Here is a 17,946-nt window from a genome sequence, read left to right on the forward strand (position 1 = left end):
CCTCCCCACCCCAAACCCTGCCCTCTCCAGGAGTTTCCCAAGTTGGTGTTAGCAACTCTACTCCCATCACATGTTGTTAGCCATGAGGATTTGTATTATGCAAATTAGCCTTGTCAGATAATTCATTAGAAACAAAACTGGCATAGGCTGATTCTGTTCAACAGTAAATTTCTCCAAGATGTTTCTAACTTTATAGTTTGTACTAGTGTATTCAGTAAACACAATACTTGCAAATGGAAGTGAGGAAAGGACTGGTTCCCTGCTTCCATGTATTTTGCTGAGAAAATTGGATGCTTACATGTCCACATGCCGTTTTCATCCAATGTGTGTATTTTGCACTTGAGTCCATCCACTAATGCATTATTGTCAAGTGAAAAGAGGTCCTTAGTAACGTTCTAAAGCTGCTGTCAGTTCTGTTTATAATAAACAAAGAGAAGCCACAGGATACTGAACTGTTTACACATAGCTTCCATCTCTAAGCCAGAGATAAGTACTGGCCGATGACACATTTCAGTCCAGCAGTCTGGTTTATAGTTGTGGATTTATACCAGAAGAGAGGGGAAGGATCTCCCATTCTGTGAATGATATTATGTCTTTTTTTAAAGATAGTGTTCAGTTTTAGGTAGCTTTCAGTTTAAGCTTGATTCTAGCTAGAGTTCATTTTCCTAAAGACAGATATTAGAAATGTATACCACAATGATGACAGTAAATCTTTCAACTGTCACCTTTCTCCGATGATACTTCTGCTTACTTTTTTCAGTACTTTCTATAATTTTATAATCTGTCATGTGAAACATTAATAGTGCTATTCTATGCAGATAGTTTATACTGGAATAACTCTGCATAACATTGCACTTATAAGAGACATATTGGGCAATAGTTTCAAGCCACTAAACTGCAGATTGGTAAAGTATGCAGACTGCCTACTGTAATGGAGTAAATTATAGTGTGTGTATCATAAGTGATGAGAGTTCAGGGTCTCTGAAGAGAAGCTCCCAAACACTCCTTGACTGGATTCTGCTAATGGATGCATCTGCATGAGGAAATACATATTTTTATTTGTGGACATTAAAAGTGTGCTAACTGCAGGCCACTCCAATATGACCCTCAAATCGACTTTCATCACATTGTGCATTGAAACAGCAGAGAAACCATCACACAAATTACTTTATGACCAGACCAATTTCAAGCTTCTAATAGGGTGAGCAGAAAGAAATCACATCACACATTGAAAACTGACCAGCTGTGAAATGAAGCACTCACAGCTACTAATTATTTCCAGTCCTCTGGCATGGCATAGCTTCCATCTCACTTAACAGAAAAAAATATACAAGAAAATTGGGCACATACTTACTGGGTTTTTTCGTGACTGGAATATCTTCTCATAGCAAAAGACACCATTGCTTTAAATAGATATTCTTCGCTGGTATCCCAGGTATACTGTAAAACAACAAAGAATTTTTGTGGACAGAGTGCTGGAGGAAAAATGTTTCTCTAAGGCAAAAGACAGACTTACTATGTTATGAGGTCATGGAAATACCTTTTATTTTGCTGTACTAAAGATTTTTTTAAACCTGTTAGGATATATTTGGCAACACAGAAGGCAAAAAGAGATCAACCAAATAACAGCTAAAGTATTGTATACAGGATAGCTAGTTGCCAACCCCCAACTATACAGAATAGTCAAAGAGTAAAGGAAAGAAGTGAGTGCAAGAATGTATAATAGTATTTGAATCTATAATCTAGAAATTGTCACAGAATCCAAATTCAGCTGAACATTAATTCATTTTTTTAAATTTTCATGAGTACATCTCTGACCTTATATTCAGTATGTATTAAATATGTCCTAATATGTCTTTTGAGTATGTGGTATCTAGTTGTTTGCAACATCAAATTCCAAAGGGTTTCTAGCAATGTTTGAGAAGGGGAGGAACTAAGCAGAGCATATCACCATAGAGTCCACCCTTCAAAGCAGTCATTTTCTCTAGGGAAGAGAATTCTCTCTGTAGTCTGGAGATCAGTTATAATTCCAGATCTTCAGGCCCCACGTAGTATGCCAAATGAAACAAAAAAAGTCTTCACCCACTGTTGGAAGACAGCAATTGAGGGGGACAGACACATCTCCCTGGGAGGGGGTTCCACACTCTTAGTGCCATGACTGAGAAGGTCTTTTCTTGGGTTGCCACCTGTCTAACCTCAGGTGGCAGGAGCACCTGAGGCAGGGCTTCCGAAGATGAATGGAGTGGACAAGTAGGTTCAGATGGGAGGAAGCCGTCCTTAAGGTATGTGGCCCCTGTTGGGAATACCATGTCTTGTGTACAAAGAAGGCAGAAGACACAGAATACCTGCAGGGGGCAGCAAATTTGACAGTTAGATAGCAAATAAGATCCATCTTTCTGCATCTCCTCTGTCCTTCTTGTGTGTCTCATTCAGCATTCTGGCTGCAGCATTCTGCACCAACTGTAGTTTCTGAACAGTCTTCAAGGGCAGCCCCATGTAGAGTGCACTGCAGTAATATGATCTAGATGTTACTAGCGCATGTACTACAGTGGCAAGATCTTTCCTGCTGATGAAAGGTACCCTTGGCAACTTCTTCCACCTGTTTATCCAGTAAGAGGCCTGGGTCCAGCAGCACCCCCAAGCTACAAAACTGCTCCTTTAGTGGGAGTACAGTCTCATCTATAAGCTGGCGGAGCTATTCCGCCAGGCATATGGCTGACGCCAGGCGGTGCCCTCCCCCATGGAGGGGGGGATTAAACCACGCCCCTATGTGAACATAGATGCTGCTGTCCGCGCTTAATTCTGTCCACACTTAATACAGCATACATTTGCTCTGGAAGAATCGTTGTACGGAACACCAAATCTATATTATGTGCTGCTTTTAATTATTTATATGTAAATATACAACATTTATATATTTGCATAGTTGTAATTTTAATTGATTAGATGTAGTGTGTTAGATGTAATATTTTTAAAATTTTTAATGGCATTTGATATTTGTATTTCTGTTATCTGCCCTGAGCCTGCGAAAGCAGGGAGGGCGGAATATAAATGTAATAAATTAAATTAAATTAAATTAAATAATAACAGATAAACCATTCTCTGAGTCTGACCTTCCCCCTCCATTGGCACCTCCATTTTGTTGGGATTAAGTTTCATCTTGTTAGCCCTCATCCAAAACTACCTCCAGGACCTGTTTACAGTTTCTACAGCTCCTCTGGTATCTGCTGGTAGTGTGAGAGAGCTGAGTGTCATCTGCATATACTCAGCCCAGATCTCCAAATGACTTCTCCCTGTGGCTTTACACAGGTGTTGAAAAGCAGGGGGGATAAGATGGGATCTTGGAGCACCCCATAGGCCATGAGCCATGGTGCAGAGCGGCAATCCTATAACATCACACACACACACACACACAGTTTTTGCATGGAGAAAACAGCTTGGGAGAAAGGCAGGAGCTTTCCTTTCCCCAGCAGCAGCGTTTTGAGCCCATTTGCACTCTCCTTTTCTAAAAACCCATTCTTGAGAGCTGCTGTGTGACTGTGTGGCGTGCAGGTTGGCTTCATGGCAAACTCGCAAAAGAAGTAATATGCAGAGTGACTCTCAGTGGCATAACTTCATTTTTATAATGCTGTTTCTGTACCAACCCCTGCTGTTTTGATAGAAATCTACTGCAGCTCTGCTCTGAACTCTGGTCAGTTTTACCTGCTTCCCCAACCATACTTTTTGCTTATAGATTTTCTGTGTATGATTTTCTATAGTGTGTCTTTTAAATGAGAATTACTTGTACCTTTATGCAGGCACACCTGATGATTCTTTAATAGTATAGTAAGAGTTTAATAGTAAGTTTGAAATTTTTAGTAGTAGCAGTACAAATTCTTTTAGTATGATTCAAGTGAAGGCCTAGCCAGCTTTGGTGAAGAATTCCCTGCTCTTACCCCTTCTTCTCTCTCTCTCTCTCTCTCTCTCTCTCTCTCTCTCCTTCTTTTCTCTCTCTGTCTTCTCTCTGCTGTCCCTGTAATAAAAACCATTCTTGTTGAACACCCATCTGATTCTTTCAGAGAGTCCTCTAAGGGAACATTCCTTGCATACATAGGTGGAGATCCTGATAGTTACACCCTCTCACTGCTTCTCCGTGTACACTAATTCCTCCAACTCCTTTTTTAAAAAAATATTTTTATTCAATTTTAGAACTGTAACAATAATCAAACAACAAACCAATATAATACATTGCATTTACAAATATTAACACAGTGCTTCAACTTTAATACATCAACAATGAGTGGTGTGAAGAGGGAGGTTGCAGGTCTCTTGCTTCTATGTATTCGTAAAATGGGATCCATTTTTCCCAGAAGTTTGATCCCGAAGATTGATGTTCCGTCTGATGTAGATTGTCAGTTATTTTTTCCATTATAAAATGGTTCCAGATTTTTGTAAACCAAAGTTCTGTAGTAGGTGGAGATTGGTCTTTCCATTTGGTTGCTATTGCACTCCCAGCTGCCACCAGGAGAGAGTTGATAAGGTCTCTTCTAACGTTTGGGATTGATGTCTGATCCCACAGTCCCAAGAAGATTACTTTAGGTGACATAGGGACACTGTACCCTGTTATTTCCTTAATAATATTTAGTATTTCTGACCAAAATCAAGATATCAAGGGACATTCCCACCAACAGTGAGCAAAATTACCCTCGTTATTGCATTTCTTCCAACAAGAGGGAGAAGCTGAAGAGTAAATTAAGGAGATTTTTTTGGGTGTTAGGTACCACCTGTGTATAATTTTATAGCTTTGTATTTTAGTTAATATAGTTGAGGATTTATTTAATTTTGATGCCCATACTTTTTCCCAGTTGTCTAATGTCAGTACTTCATTAAGATCTTTATGCCATTTAGTTTGATAACTAAAATTGTTAGGGATGTTAGAGGACAATAGCAGGCCATATATTTTTGAAATCATGCCCTTTTTTTGATATTTTTTAGCATCCATGAATTGCTCAAATCTTGTCTGAGTTGCATTCATAACCTTTCTTATGTTTATTTGTTGGGTGACAGCTTGTAATTGCAGATATAAGAACCATGGAATTGAGCTTTGAAATTTTTGTTCTATCTCAATTTTGCTTATGAGACCGTCCTTCGTTGCTATATCTTTTAATGTGATAATATCTGTAGTTTTCAGTGTTTTTGCTATTTGAGTTTTAGTGTCTGTTGATATGTTTTGTACAGAAATAGGAGAGTGCCTCGACATGTCTGGTATTAATTTAGTTCTGGTGCGATCCCAAATATGTAGGATCGCATCAAGGAAGGTATTATTCTTTATTCCTTTAGGTTGTTTAGTAGGTGGGTTCCAAATTATTTCTTGTATTTTCCATTGGGGTGGTAACTTATTGCAAGTCGAAGTCCACTCTGTTGTTTCGTTTGAGTGCCAAAGCGAGAGGAGATTGGAGAGTCTGATTGCTTTGTTGTATAATGATAGATCAGGGAAATTAAGTCCTCCGTGATGATTTTTTAATCTCAGAATTTTAAAGGAAATCCAGGGTTTCTTGTGATCCCACAAAAAAGAATTTAGTATGGACTGCCATTGCTTAATTATGTTTTCATGAATTTTAATAGATATAGCTCTCATGACAAATATTATTCTAGGTAGAATAAATGTTTTTATCAAATGAAGTCTGTCGTACCATGAGATTTTTATCTTTTTCCATTTATTCATGTCATTTTTAATTTGTGTAATTATTTTAAAGTGGTTTGATGGTATCAAATTTTTGTTATTAGTAGAAATTGCAATTCCTAAGTAAAGCAGTTCCTTTTCTAACCAATGAAACTTGTGTTGTTTTTTAATTTTGTCTGTATCTTCTTTCATTATGTTAATTGGTAATATTTGTGATTTTGTTTGATTCATCAGTAAACCTGAAATCATACCAAATTCTGTGAGCAGTTGTTCTAAATAGTTTAAGGTGCAAAGGGGATCAGTCACATAAATAATCATATCGTCCGCAAATAGGCTCATCTTATAGTGATCTTTTCCAATTTGGATTCCTTTAATGTTATTATTTTCTCTGACTGTAATGGCCAGTGGTTCTATTGCAATGGCAAATAGAGTTGGTGCTAGAGGGCATCCCTGTCTAGTGCCCCTATCAATTGTAATTTTTTCAGAGGTCTGTCCATTTATTTTCAAATTTGCTGTTGGTTGTATATATATCCAATCCGATCCAAGCCACACAGTTGCATCCGACCCTCGGCTACTCCGTAGATCGTCCCCCTCCAGGCCTTTCTGTCCTATAGCGCGTCGAGAGAGATCCGCAGAGTCTCGCAGTGAAGTTTTTGCAGGGTAGTTCACCATTGCTTTCCCCAACCCAACACACTTAGCCATACGACAGCCACGAATGGTAAGTCATATGTTACCACCCCCTTGGCACTTTGAGCCGGTGTGGGATAAGGGGGTGTATATATATAGAATGTAGTATTTTCAGAATTTTTTTACCAAATCCCATAGCTTGCAGTACTTTGTCCAAGTATGTTATTTCTGAAGTACCGAAGGCCTTTTCAACAGGTTCCCTTGCTTAACCCTGCAGCAAGGATTCAGCAGCCAGAGCAGGAGTTTAAGGAGCTGGGAAAAGGAGTTAGGCTGTGAAAGCAGCACCACAGCCAAAGTGTGAGCAAGTGGAGGTGATGAGGGGTGCTTGCCAGGTTACAATGTAGAGGTTAACCACTGGAGCTGGCATTGTAAAAGTAGGGTTCCCATTCCCCTGGTGGGAGTGGGGGATCCCTGGCTCCCAGCCTCTGCCCCTGCCCCCTCTCACCTGGCCTGGGAAGCACAGGAAATGGGCATGGAAGGCAAGGAACCTCCAGGGCAAGCATGCAGCAGGCGTGCTCTTGGCAAGCACAACAATGTCATTTCCTCAAGTGATGTCATTGTGTCTGGCAGTGGGCATGGTACTGTGCTTAGCTGGTGCGATGATGTCACTTCCCAGAAGTGTTTTAATCACATTGCTGCCAGGAGCACATGCGCTCAGTGAGCCAGTTTGGTGTAGTGGTTAAGAGTGCAGGGACTCTAATCTGGAGAGCCAGGTTTGATTCCTCACTCCTCTACTTGAAGCCAGCTGGGTGACCTTGGGCTAGTCACAGTTCTCTGGAGCTCTCTCAGCCCCACCCACCTCACAGGGTGTTTGTTGTGGGGATAATAATGGCATAATTTGTAAACTGCTCTGAGCTGGCATTAAGTTGTCCTGAAGGGTGGTATGTAAGTTGAACGTTGTTGTTATGGGATTAAGCCTCCCACTAACTGCCGAGTCCCCTCACTCCCACCAGGAAGGTATAGAGACCTGACAACCCTAAGTAAAGAAGCCAAGTAATTAAAGTGCCACAGTCACATTTCTGACCTGTTGATTGGCATTATGGGAAGAAGATGGTGTCTCCACAGAGGAGTGTGGCTACTGTCTTTGACTGAACCAGTTGTGCAGTGTGTAAAGCAAAGCAAAGCAAAGCATTGTTTTGCTTTTCTCATTCAAAAAGAAGGTCCTGCAATAGCCAGGGTTAGTATATACAACTAGCTTGCTCACCTCCCCCACCCTTCCCACATTGGACTCAGAGCATAAATGTGTCTTATTGAGTCCATCCTTCGAACCCTAAACAGTGGCTCCAGGGTCGAAGAATAGGGGAAAATCTCACTTTTCACTGTTTGGTTCTGCACCAAGGACTGTGAAGAGACTCTGAGGAGGTCTGCCACTCGCATGCTCAGACAGGACTGTGGAATCAGCTTCTGTAGATACCCCCTGCTGATTAAATTCCATGGATATGTCAAGCAAGAGGACTGTGAGAAGGCCTGGTGCTTCATCTCTGGACCCCACGGGTCACAGTACCAGATTGGCACAGCTCTGTCATTCTTCCAAGGGGTAGAAGTGGAAAGTTCTTGACCAGGGCTTTAATAGGTTTGCTACAGCTAGTTTACACACTATAGAGTGGAAAATTGTGCTTTCTCAGAGGTGGGCAGGAATTCTCTGGCTGTTCTATTTAACATGTTGTATACATCTTGTATGCATGTTATATAATATAGCTAAACACTTGTGACTGGTTCTTTGTCTAGAACAGATGTCTGAAGTTGTGGCTAAAACTCTGGTAATGAAACCTACTTCTATTATATGCAATACCTAACAAGTTTATGGTTGATGATCTCTCCCCCAAGCAGTTCACAGTCTAGGAGATATTGGATGGATTCATCTATCACAGACCTAAGTAAACAAAGAGACAGTGCAGCTCAATAAGACAGCCAGCAATTTAACTGCACCATCTGGCTGCTTTGGTTGCTTTAATAGACTTAATGGGCTTTAATTTCATTCTAATGTATCACAAGAACTGCATCTGCTGCATTTTTAGGAAATGAGAATGAGACAAACTTAAACATCTATTCAGCATTGTTTAGAAGTGTGTATTGTGCCACAAAGGTAACAATGGAGGCTGCCTGAGGCTGCTCTCCCAAAGTAGAATACATGCCTAATAAACCAGCTTTTAAAAAATCATGTCATAAATCATACATTTTAATTGGCTTGGTCAATCCACCTGACAGTCTGCTCATTTTACGTGTTTCTAAATCTCTGGGCAGGTTTTTACAAGTGCAGAGGAAATAACCAATTCTGAATCAGAAAAAAACAGGCAAAATAAAGATATCATATACAGTGCAATCCTAAGCAGAGTTACTCCAGTCTAAGCCCATAGAAGTCAATGGGCTTAGACTGGGGTAACTCTGTTTAGGATTGTACTGATAATACAGCACTAAATTTTGTTAGGCTCAAGATGGGTAGATTTTATGATCTGATTCTTCTGGGACTCAGAATTCTTTACTTGGCTTTGCTTACTGGTAAATCCTTTTTAAGGAAGGCATTTCAGCTACAGTTACTCATGATTCCAAATGTAGCAAATTTTATACACATTTACTTTGGAGTAAACCCTACTTTTGTGGTGCTTACTCCCAGGTAGATTTACTTATGATTGCAGACTGAGTCTTATATAAAAGTATATTTTATGCTCACGTTCTGCTGGTCCGTGCTTGCAAGGGAGTCTGTGGACTAGTGAGCTGTTGTATGCTTAGATGCCACTGATCTCTGCCTCCAGTACTGCTGCATACCATCTGCCAATTAGAACAGGGACTGTCTTTTCCTGGGTCACTGCTCAGCAACAGTGGTTGTTCATTACCTGCTGCACCTTTTCACAATAAGTGCTGGATTCCACAGACACACATACCCGCCAACTTGGACCTTTAAGAATGCTTTAACTGGAAACAAATGCCAGTAACTACAGCAGCGGACAGAATTCGGTGTTAGAAGAGGGGGACCAAAGGATTTTCATGGGGCATCTCTCTCTCTCTCTCTCTCTCTCTCTCTCTCTCTCTCTCTCACACACACACACACACACACACACACCACTATTCCCTCTTTCTCTTCCCTGAAAGCTTCAGTAGCGTCTCCCCTTTTCCAGCTTTCTTCTCTCCTTCCCACCCACCAGCCAACCTACCCCTTTCAGCCCTTTTGTATTCAGTTTTCCCTCCTTTCTTCCTCTGGAAGCATCTCTCTGGGAAAGGCCTGACTCAGTTGTGAGGTGGTGGCCAATGGGAATCCTCAGGGACTTGTGAGGGGGACCTCACTTCCCCCTGTATCCCCTTCCCCATACTATTTCCTGGTTCACTCCTGGCAACACCCATATCCTTACCTTTTCCTGCTTCCTTGGCTACATCCCACCCACCATCCTACATTTAATCTGTCCCCCATCTTCAGATATACTTATTGTTTATTTACTTAATTTATATCCTGCCTTTCTACCCAGTGGGGATCCAAGCAGCTTGTATAATTCTCCTCTCCTCTATGTTGTCCTCAATCCTTTGAGGCAGGTAGGCTGGAAGTATGTGACTAGATGAAGGTCACCATGTGTGCTTCCCTGGCGACGTAGGGATTCAGACCTGGGTCTCTCAAATCCTAGTCCAAAACTCTAACTACCATGCCACACTGGCTTTTGTGGGGTGACTGCTGTTGAATAGTAGAGAGCAGTCGGGCCTGGGTGAGTTACAAAATTCACATGGTATCAAATCATTCAGTGGTTGCTGGATTCTTTCCTCTGCCTTTTGTTGACAGAAACCAAGTCTTGAAGGCTGGTAATACTGTTACAGATTCCTAACAATTCCTGTTGAAGGCATTAATTTCTTAAAGCTATAAGAATTCTTCAAGCTATAAGAATTTTTGTTTGTGTTTTAGATTTTCCCTCAAATCATTCTCCACCCCCGATTTGTATAAAGATTTGTCCCGTCTGTTCATGGCTCTAGTCTCTGGATTTAAGTATCCACATACTTGGCCATGTTCAGAATTTGATATATGGACGCTTAGTGCAGTACTACAGCTAACAATGGAAGTCATGTGTCAGGTTCTTCCCTTCTCCTAATTAAATATATTGGTCATCATGTTACACAGTGTCCCTTTTTTGCTCCAAAGTGTTGCCTGCCTTTGACAGGGGTTTGTGGAAGCATGCTGAAATGATAAGAGAGGGGACCATTTAACCGTTTTTGGTGGCAAGATGTGTAGCTCTACATTTTCTTAAAGGAGGTTCAGGATTGTGAAGAGTTAAATATGTGGCACTTGAGAATCCACTGAGAACTGGTAAGTGGTCAGAAGCTGGTTGTAGTGCACTTGTTTCAGTGGATGTTTACAGGATCACAGAACCTGATATAATTAATTTAATCCTTCTGTGGTCCCTCTCTGACTGTGCAACTGACATCCAAATAGCAATTACTGTAGAATGGGGGCTTTCTAAGTAATTAATAGTTTCAGGTAGTACGTTGCTCATATTAAAAGTAGGGACTTGAAAATATTTGTGAAAGAATGACTTTCAGAAAGTATGCAGGGGAATATGCTTTTCAAAGGATTCAAACATTCAATCAATGCTACCAGATCACAAAGAAACAACAAATGTATGTCAGAAAATTTGACTGATAATCTAAAGTTTTAGATAGTTTTATATCTCTTTAATGATGCCATTACTTAAGCTAGGTGGCCTTTTGTAAATATTTCACTAATAAAAAGAGATGTCTTCACTTACTGCATTGTCTCCCAAAGCTGTTTTGATACTAAGCCGCACTTTGACAGCATTCTGTTTGCCTGTAACCGAAAAGTTATAAAATTAGAATGTACAAATGCAGTTGAAACACATTTTAAGTCCTCAGCTTTCCCCCAGTATATCAGACCATACATTTGACATATTGGCAATTTATTTTATGGAATTATATGATGGAGATCCCAAATAAAATGATTTGGAAATCAGTGCTACAAAATACAGTGGGGTGTAGCTCCAAGTCAGTCTAACATATCAGGGTAAAAGAAGGAAGACTGCAAGGTGATTGGTCCTGATAACATAAACACTGGGGATATCACAGGCCGCTAAATGAATATCAGTTCTAATTTTTTCAAAGATTGCTTTTGCTAACAAAGGAAACATATTCAATGTAAACAGTCAGTCAGTTGCTGCATCAGGACCCTCAATATTGTTTTCATTCCAGTAATGGAATTCTCAAAACTACTTAAAATCATGTTATAGCCTGATTCTAAGCATGTTTACACAGAAGCATGTCCCACCAAGTTCAGTGAGATTATTTCTAAGCAAGTATGCAAAGGATTGCAGCTGTAGTCTTTCAGTTTGCCAGATCTTTAAAGCAACTGGTGAGTTTAAGGATGAAGCATAGAATGGAAGCCTCTTACCTGGTTTGCAAAGTTCAGTGTAAGCAACAGTAACCCAGGCAGAGGCAAGCAGCAATCTCCCCAACATCCTTCCAGATTGGAAAGCTTCAGGCAAAAAGGAAAAATAGCTACCACTCTAATGCAGTCTTAAACTTTCAGTGACCCAGGATTAAAGCATCAGCAGAACTAGGGAACAATCAAGTAGAGGGTTTAATAATTAACACCCCCCATGCTTATTTTAGCAAAAACAGTTATCTAAAACAACTCTCTTCTGCCAAGTACATCCTTTTATCTTTTTAGGCACCTCAGCAAAGAAAGTAAGAAATATTTTTTTCATATACTTTCCAGAATTTGAACACCTGTCCTTCCAGTTATAAACACACACAACACACACACACACACACACACACTTATGCCTGCCATTTTGCTTAAGCTTATTTATCTATTGTAGTGAACTTGTGCGGCCACATTGCAGACCAGTTCTTTTTTTTAGACTAAAATTTTCTTTATTTAAACTATAAACCACACACCACAAGACAATAAACAATAAACACAGAGAACAAGAAAAAACACACATTTCTAAACATAACACACTAACCATTCATATAGCTATAAAATTAAGAGGAAAAGAAAAAAGAAAATAAAAAAACACCTGGATGACACTACAAGTTGAGTTCCGATTTTCTCTGCCACAAAGATTATTCTAAGTTAGTCACAAACCCCTCTTTTTTCTGTTGTTCTTGTTTCTTAATCCATAAATCCGGATGTCATCAAATCCTTGTTACCCATTTCAAGCAAAAAGTCTATTAGCGGTTTCCATTCAGACAAGAAGTTAACTAAAGTCCTTTCTCTAATTAATGCAGTAAGTTTTGCCATTAACGCAAACTCCAAAACTCTTGTCAACCATTCCTCCGCTGTAGGCAATGTTGTAGTTTTCCACTTTTGTGCATAAAGTACTCTTGCAGCTGTAATAAAGTATAAAAACAGTGTTCTAAAACTTTTTTCCAACTGGCTGTCCATTATTCTCTGGTTTCAGCTGGAGTTTAATCTTCAAAATCTTCTGAATCTATGATTGTATCTGCAACCAAAAACTCTGCTTTCTCAATCAATCAATCAATCAATCAATCAATCAATCAATCAATCAATCAATCAATCAATCAATCAATCAAAGGGTTTATTACGGTCACAAGACCAGCCATGCTTTCTTACATGTCCACCACATATGAAAAAATGTCCCTTCTTCTTTAGCACATTTCCAACATACATTTGACACCCCCTTATACATTCTAGCCAATTTTTCAGGAGCCATATACCAACAATACATCATTTTGTAAAAAAATTTCTTTAATACTGGAGCTTAGTGTAAATTTCAGCCCCCTTATCCACATATTTACCCATTGCTCCATTAATATATCATGTCCACAATTTTTCTCCCACTTAATCAGGCATTCTTTTACTTGCTCTTCCTCCATCTCAAACCTCAACAGAAGTTTATACATTTTAGAAATAGCATGTTCATCATTTGTACAAAGGGCTATTTCAAATTCAGTTCTAGATTTCTCAAAGTCATAATGACTCTTGTCTAGTTTAAATCTCTCCAAAATTTGCATATATGGAAACCACTAATAGGCGTGCCCTTCTGCTGCTAAGTCCTCTCTTGATTTAATTTTAACTTGGTCCTGCGAGAATTCCAATAAATCCTGATAAGTTAACAATTTAAGTGGACTAACCATTTCCCTTCTAAAATGAGCTTCCTGCGATGACAGCCAAAGAGGTATTTTCGAATAAAACCTAAATTTGTATTTATTCCATACTCTCAGGATTGCACGCCTTACATAATGATTATTAAACTCTGCATTGGCTTTAACTTTGTCATACTATACATACCCATGCCACCCAAATTTTAGATCATGCCCTTCCAGGTCCAGTAATCATCTTTTTTTTAACAGTATCCATTCCTTCATCCAAACCAAACAGTTAGCCACAAAATATAATCTCATACCTGGGAGGCCCAAACCTCCCCTTTCTTTTGCATCCTGTAGAACCTTAAATTTAACCCTTGGCTTTTTGCCTTGCCATATAAATCTCGATATATCCTTCTGCCATTGCTTAAATGGTGTCTCTGTTGTCAATACTGGAATTATCTGAAATAGGAATAACATTCTAGGTAAGACATTCATTTTAATTGTAGCTATTCTTTCCAACAGTGATAATTGAGTTTTATCCCATCTTAGCATATCCTTTTTAATTTCTTTCCAACTCTTAATATAATTGTTTTGGAATAACATACAGTTCATATTTGACAAAGTAATACCCAAATATGTTACCTTTTTCTCAACTTTAAACCCTATGCTTTCAAGTTTCATTTGATCTTGTATTTTCATATTTTTAGTTAAGACTTTGGTTTTCTGCTTATTAACCTTAAAACCAGCCACTACACCAAATTCTTTCAATTTTGTCATTAGGGTTTCAATTCCTTTCAAAGGGTCCTCCAAAATCAACACCAAATCATCTGCAAAGGCTCTCTGTTTGTAGTTCTCCTGTTGTAGTTCTCCTTAATATCTCAAATTCTCTCATCTTGTCTTATGTCCCTATTCAAAACTTCAAGCATCAGTATAAATAACAAAGGTGACAAGGGGCAACCTTGTCTTATGCCTCTTTGTATTCTTCATGGTTTAGTTAACTTTCCACTCACGACTATCTGTGCAGTCTGGGTTGTATAGATTGACTTAGTCCATTTAATAAAAGTACACATTGCGGACCAGTTCTGATGCCTTAGGGACCCCATTTGGGTAGAAAGCTGCAAACAAATGTTATAAACAAACAAACAAAAATAAATAGAAATTTTAACTGTGTTTGCTAAAAGCATTGTATGGCTGGGAAAGCATTAGAAAGAAGTCAGTGAAATGACAGAAAAGCAACATATATCAGAAACATATTCTTCTTCCCCTTGTCCCTAAATAAAAGGCTATGCAAAAGTTCTTACTAATTTCACCCTAATCTTATTATTAACATTGTGTTCAAAGATTTGGGGATATTTTTGTTGACAATTCAGGATTCCATGAAAGTGACAGAATCCCCATGAGACCAGGAAATGAGAAAAGAAATTTTTATCTTAGTTGTAGATTTTCCGGGCTGTATGGCCGTGGTCTTGGTATTGTAGTTCTTGACGTTTCGCCAGCAGCTGTGACTGGCATCTTCAGAGGTGTAGCACCAAAAGACAGAGATCTCTCAGTGTCAAACTGTGGAGAAGATGTTAGCAGGTAATTTATATCTACTCAGGAAGGTGGGTTTGGGCTGAGTCATCCTGTAAGAGTTTCCCGGGGTGTGGAATGCTAAAGGGGGGAAGCTTCACTGTATCCTGAGGAGGTTCTTTTGCATATGGATTGGTGGTTGATGTGTTAATCTTATCTGCAGGGCTATTGTAAGATGTAGAGTATTTTGTTAGTCTGGTGTTTTTCAGGACTGGAAACCATGCCCTATTCATTCTTAAACTCTCTTCTTTCCTGTTGAAATTGTGCTTATACCTATGCATTTCAATGGCTTCCCTTTGCAATCTGACAAAGTCGTTGGATGTGTTGTCCAGTATTTTAGTTTCCTGGAATAAGATACTGTGTCCTGTTTGAGTTAGGCTATGTTCAGCCACTGGTGATTTTTCAGGTTGGCCAAGTCTGCAAGTCTTTCATGTTTTTTTATTCTTGTCTGGATGCTACGCTGTGTGGTCCTGATGTAAACTTGTCCACAGCTGCAGGGTATGTGGTATACTCCTGGAGAGGTGAGGGGGTCTCTACTGTCTTTTGCTGATCGTAGCATCTGTTGTATTTTTCTGGTGGGTTTGCATACTGTCCCTGTGGCAGATTTTTTCCCTCCCCTGCCACTGGGGGAGGGGCTTTTTGCTTTCATTTTAATTGGCAATTGAATATCATTATAATGATATAATAAGCTGTGTATCTGAATTCCCAGCTTTTGTTTACTTGTTTTATTTATACCCTGCCTTTCTCCCCAAAGCAGATCACATCATTCTCCTCCATTTTTTCCCTCACAACAGCCCTGTGTGACTGGCCTAAGATCACCCAGCAACTTCCATGGCAGAGTGGGGGTTTGAACCCAGGTCTCCCAAATCCTAGTCTGACACTCCAACCATTATACCACAAAAAAGTTACTAGCTCTTTTCATAGCAGAGATTCTTGAGGAAAGCATATCTCCAAGGGGCTAGAGACACTTTTTAAAAAATGAAATGAATTCAGGGAACCTGATACATAGATAGTTATATCATAATAATATAATGATATTCAATAGCTAAATATTTTTTAAAATTGAAAAAGCCAAGGTGGCATGAGGGAGCTAATGACTGCTGCCCGGGGATGGAATAGGGAAACAACTGTAGTGTACTGGGAGCTTCAAGCAAAGATCATTGTTAGAGAGGATTCTTGCAGCTGCTCTTAGATTGGCTGTGGTTGCTGAGCCGGCCAATCGGATATCGTGTACTGGGAGCTTCAAACGAAGACCCTTTGTTAGAGAGGTTCCTTGCAGCTGCACTTGGATTAGCCGGGCTTGTTGAGCTGACCAGTCAGGATACTCCTACGGACTACTGACTAGCAAATGGGGTTTCTGAATGCTGGGTGTTTGCTATTGGTTGATGTGAATTTGGGGGGGTGTTTTGGCGACGGGTTGTGGATATATAGTTGTGGCTTGCCGCATGTGTTTTCAGTGGTGTTCCTGCCAATAAAAGAGCTATGCTGAAATCACTCTAGCATCTGAACCCACTACTTTACAACAATAGTGTACCCTGCTATGTGGAAACCCTGTTTCTGTTGCATTGTGTTGGCAGCTGGAGCTACAGGGAAACTACACAAGCTTGTCCCTGTGTGGAAAACACTTGCAATTTCAAGCAGCGAAGAACCTAACTAGACATTTCATATGACATGACTTGGGTAACAAGGGCTCTGGAGTACTGGGAGGGGAGAAGAGGGTCTTCCAGCTACTCTACCACACTGTTTTTGCCAGTAGAAATGGACACAAGGGTGGAGCTGAAGAAAGAGATAAAGAACCCCCCCCCCCAAGCCGAACAAAGCAATAGAGCTTTCAAAGTAAATTACCCAGTTCTTCTTTGTGATTCCCTGTGACAGCAAGCTAGGAAAGGTACCCATGTCCCCACCCATGTCGTACCTAATATCTAGTTTGGCTCTAAAGTAAAGGATTACTTAAATGACTATTCTGATGCGTAGGAGCCTGCTGCCTGCCAATTCCCAGCCCATGGTCAGTGCACAATTATCATGTGCAATGTACATACATTTAACACTGACAGCAGAGCTGGCACACTCAGGAAGGATTTGCCAACACTTCTTACAGGCACTACACAAGTAATAGCCATATGAACAAGTTCTAGGCTCCACTAAAATCAGTGGGACATATTTCTTACTAGTGCTGAGATAACCATTACAGAATAATTAAAGAAACATCAGATCCAAGATCCGTTCATGTGGTGAATGGATTTCCTCACCTGTTTGTGCTTAAAACATCTAGGTATGCAAAAGAGCAATCAAATTATTCCTTCCTCATGTTATCAATTTGCCCTGCCACACACTGAAGGTCAAACTACATATTATGTTATCTGAAGTCCTCCCTGGTTCCTGGCAATGAAATATAATGCTGCAAGTTCTGTGCTCAAAACTCAGCTGTCTATGGCATATTTGGATAGGGATCAAGGGGTGTATTTAAGCCTTTCCGATCATGCTTTTTCCTGATTTGAAATGGCTCTGGGAGGGGGCACTATTGACCTGTTGAGAAAACCATGAGCTACACGTAAGTTTCCCAGCAAGGTAAATAGACCCCCCCCCCAGCTGTTTGTGGTCAGGAAAATGGTGCAGGGGGAGGCTTGAACACATGGATCTGCCTTTTACCGAGTCAGAACATTGATCTATCAAGGTTAGTATTGTTCACTCTCACTGGTAGTGGCTCTCTCAGGCTGAAATCTTCCACATCACCAACTATCTGAAGAGGGAAAGAAAAAAGGGGGGAAAGAGAATCCAGGTAACTATCAACCCATCAGCTTGACTTTCATACCTGGAAATTTTTTAGAACAAATCAGTCAGTCAGTCCTTACACATTTATAAAAGATGGTTGTAATTACTAAGAGCCGGCAAAGATACATCACAAACAAGTCATGTCAGACTAATCTCCTTTTTTGAGAGAGTTACTACTCTGTTACATCAGAGAGATGCTGTGGACATAGTTT

General features: G+C 39.9%; 1 protein-coding gene across 1 annotated transcript in view; it reads right to left on the reverse strand.

The window, feature by feature from the left end:
- The window catches only part of CLTRN (collectrin, amino acid transport regulator), a 33,532-nt gene extending 16,662 nt beyond the window's left edge, over positions 1-16,870 (reverse strand). Inside the window, exons 1-4 of the mRNA XM_054974382.1 lie at positions 16,808-16,870; positions 11,730-11,844; positions 11,074-11,132; positions 1,355-1,440 (exon numbers count right to left, since the gene is read on the reverse strand). Of these exons, the coding sequence (XP_054830357.1) occupies positions 1,355-1,440; positions 11,074-11,132; positions 11,730-11,844; positions 16,808-16,870 (323 nt within the window). The remainder of the gene's footprint in view (positions 1-1,354; positions 1,441-11,073; positions 11,133-11,729; positions 11,845-16,807) is intronic.
- Between the last annotated feature and the right edge of the window lie 1,076 nt (positions 16,871-17,946).

The sequence above is a fragment of the Eublepharis macularius genome, chromosome 3 (genome assembly GCF_028583425.1).
Source record: "Eublepharis macularius isolate TG4126 chromosome 3, MPM_Emac_v1.0, whole genome shotgun sequence".
In the NCBI taxonomy this organism is placed as follows: domain Eukaryota; kingdom Metazoa; phylum Chordata; class Lepidosauria; order Squamata; family Eublepharidae; genus Eublepharis; species Eublepharis macularius.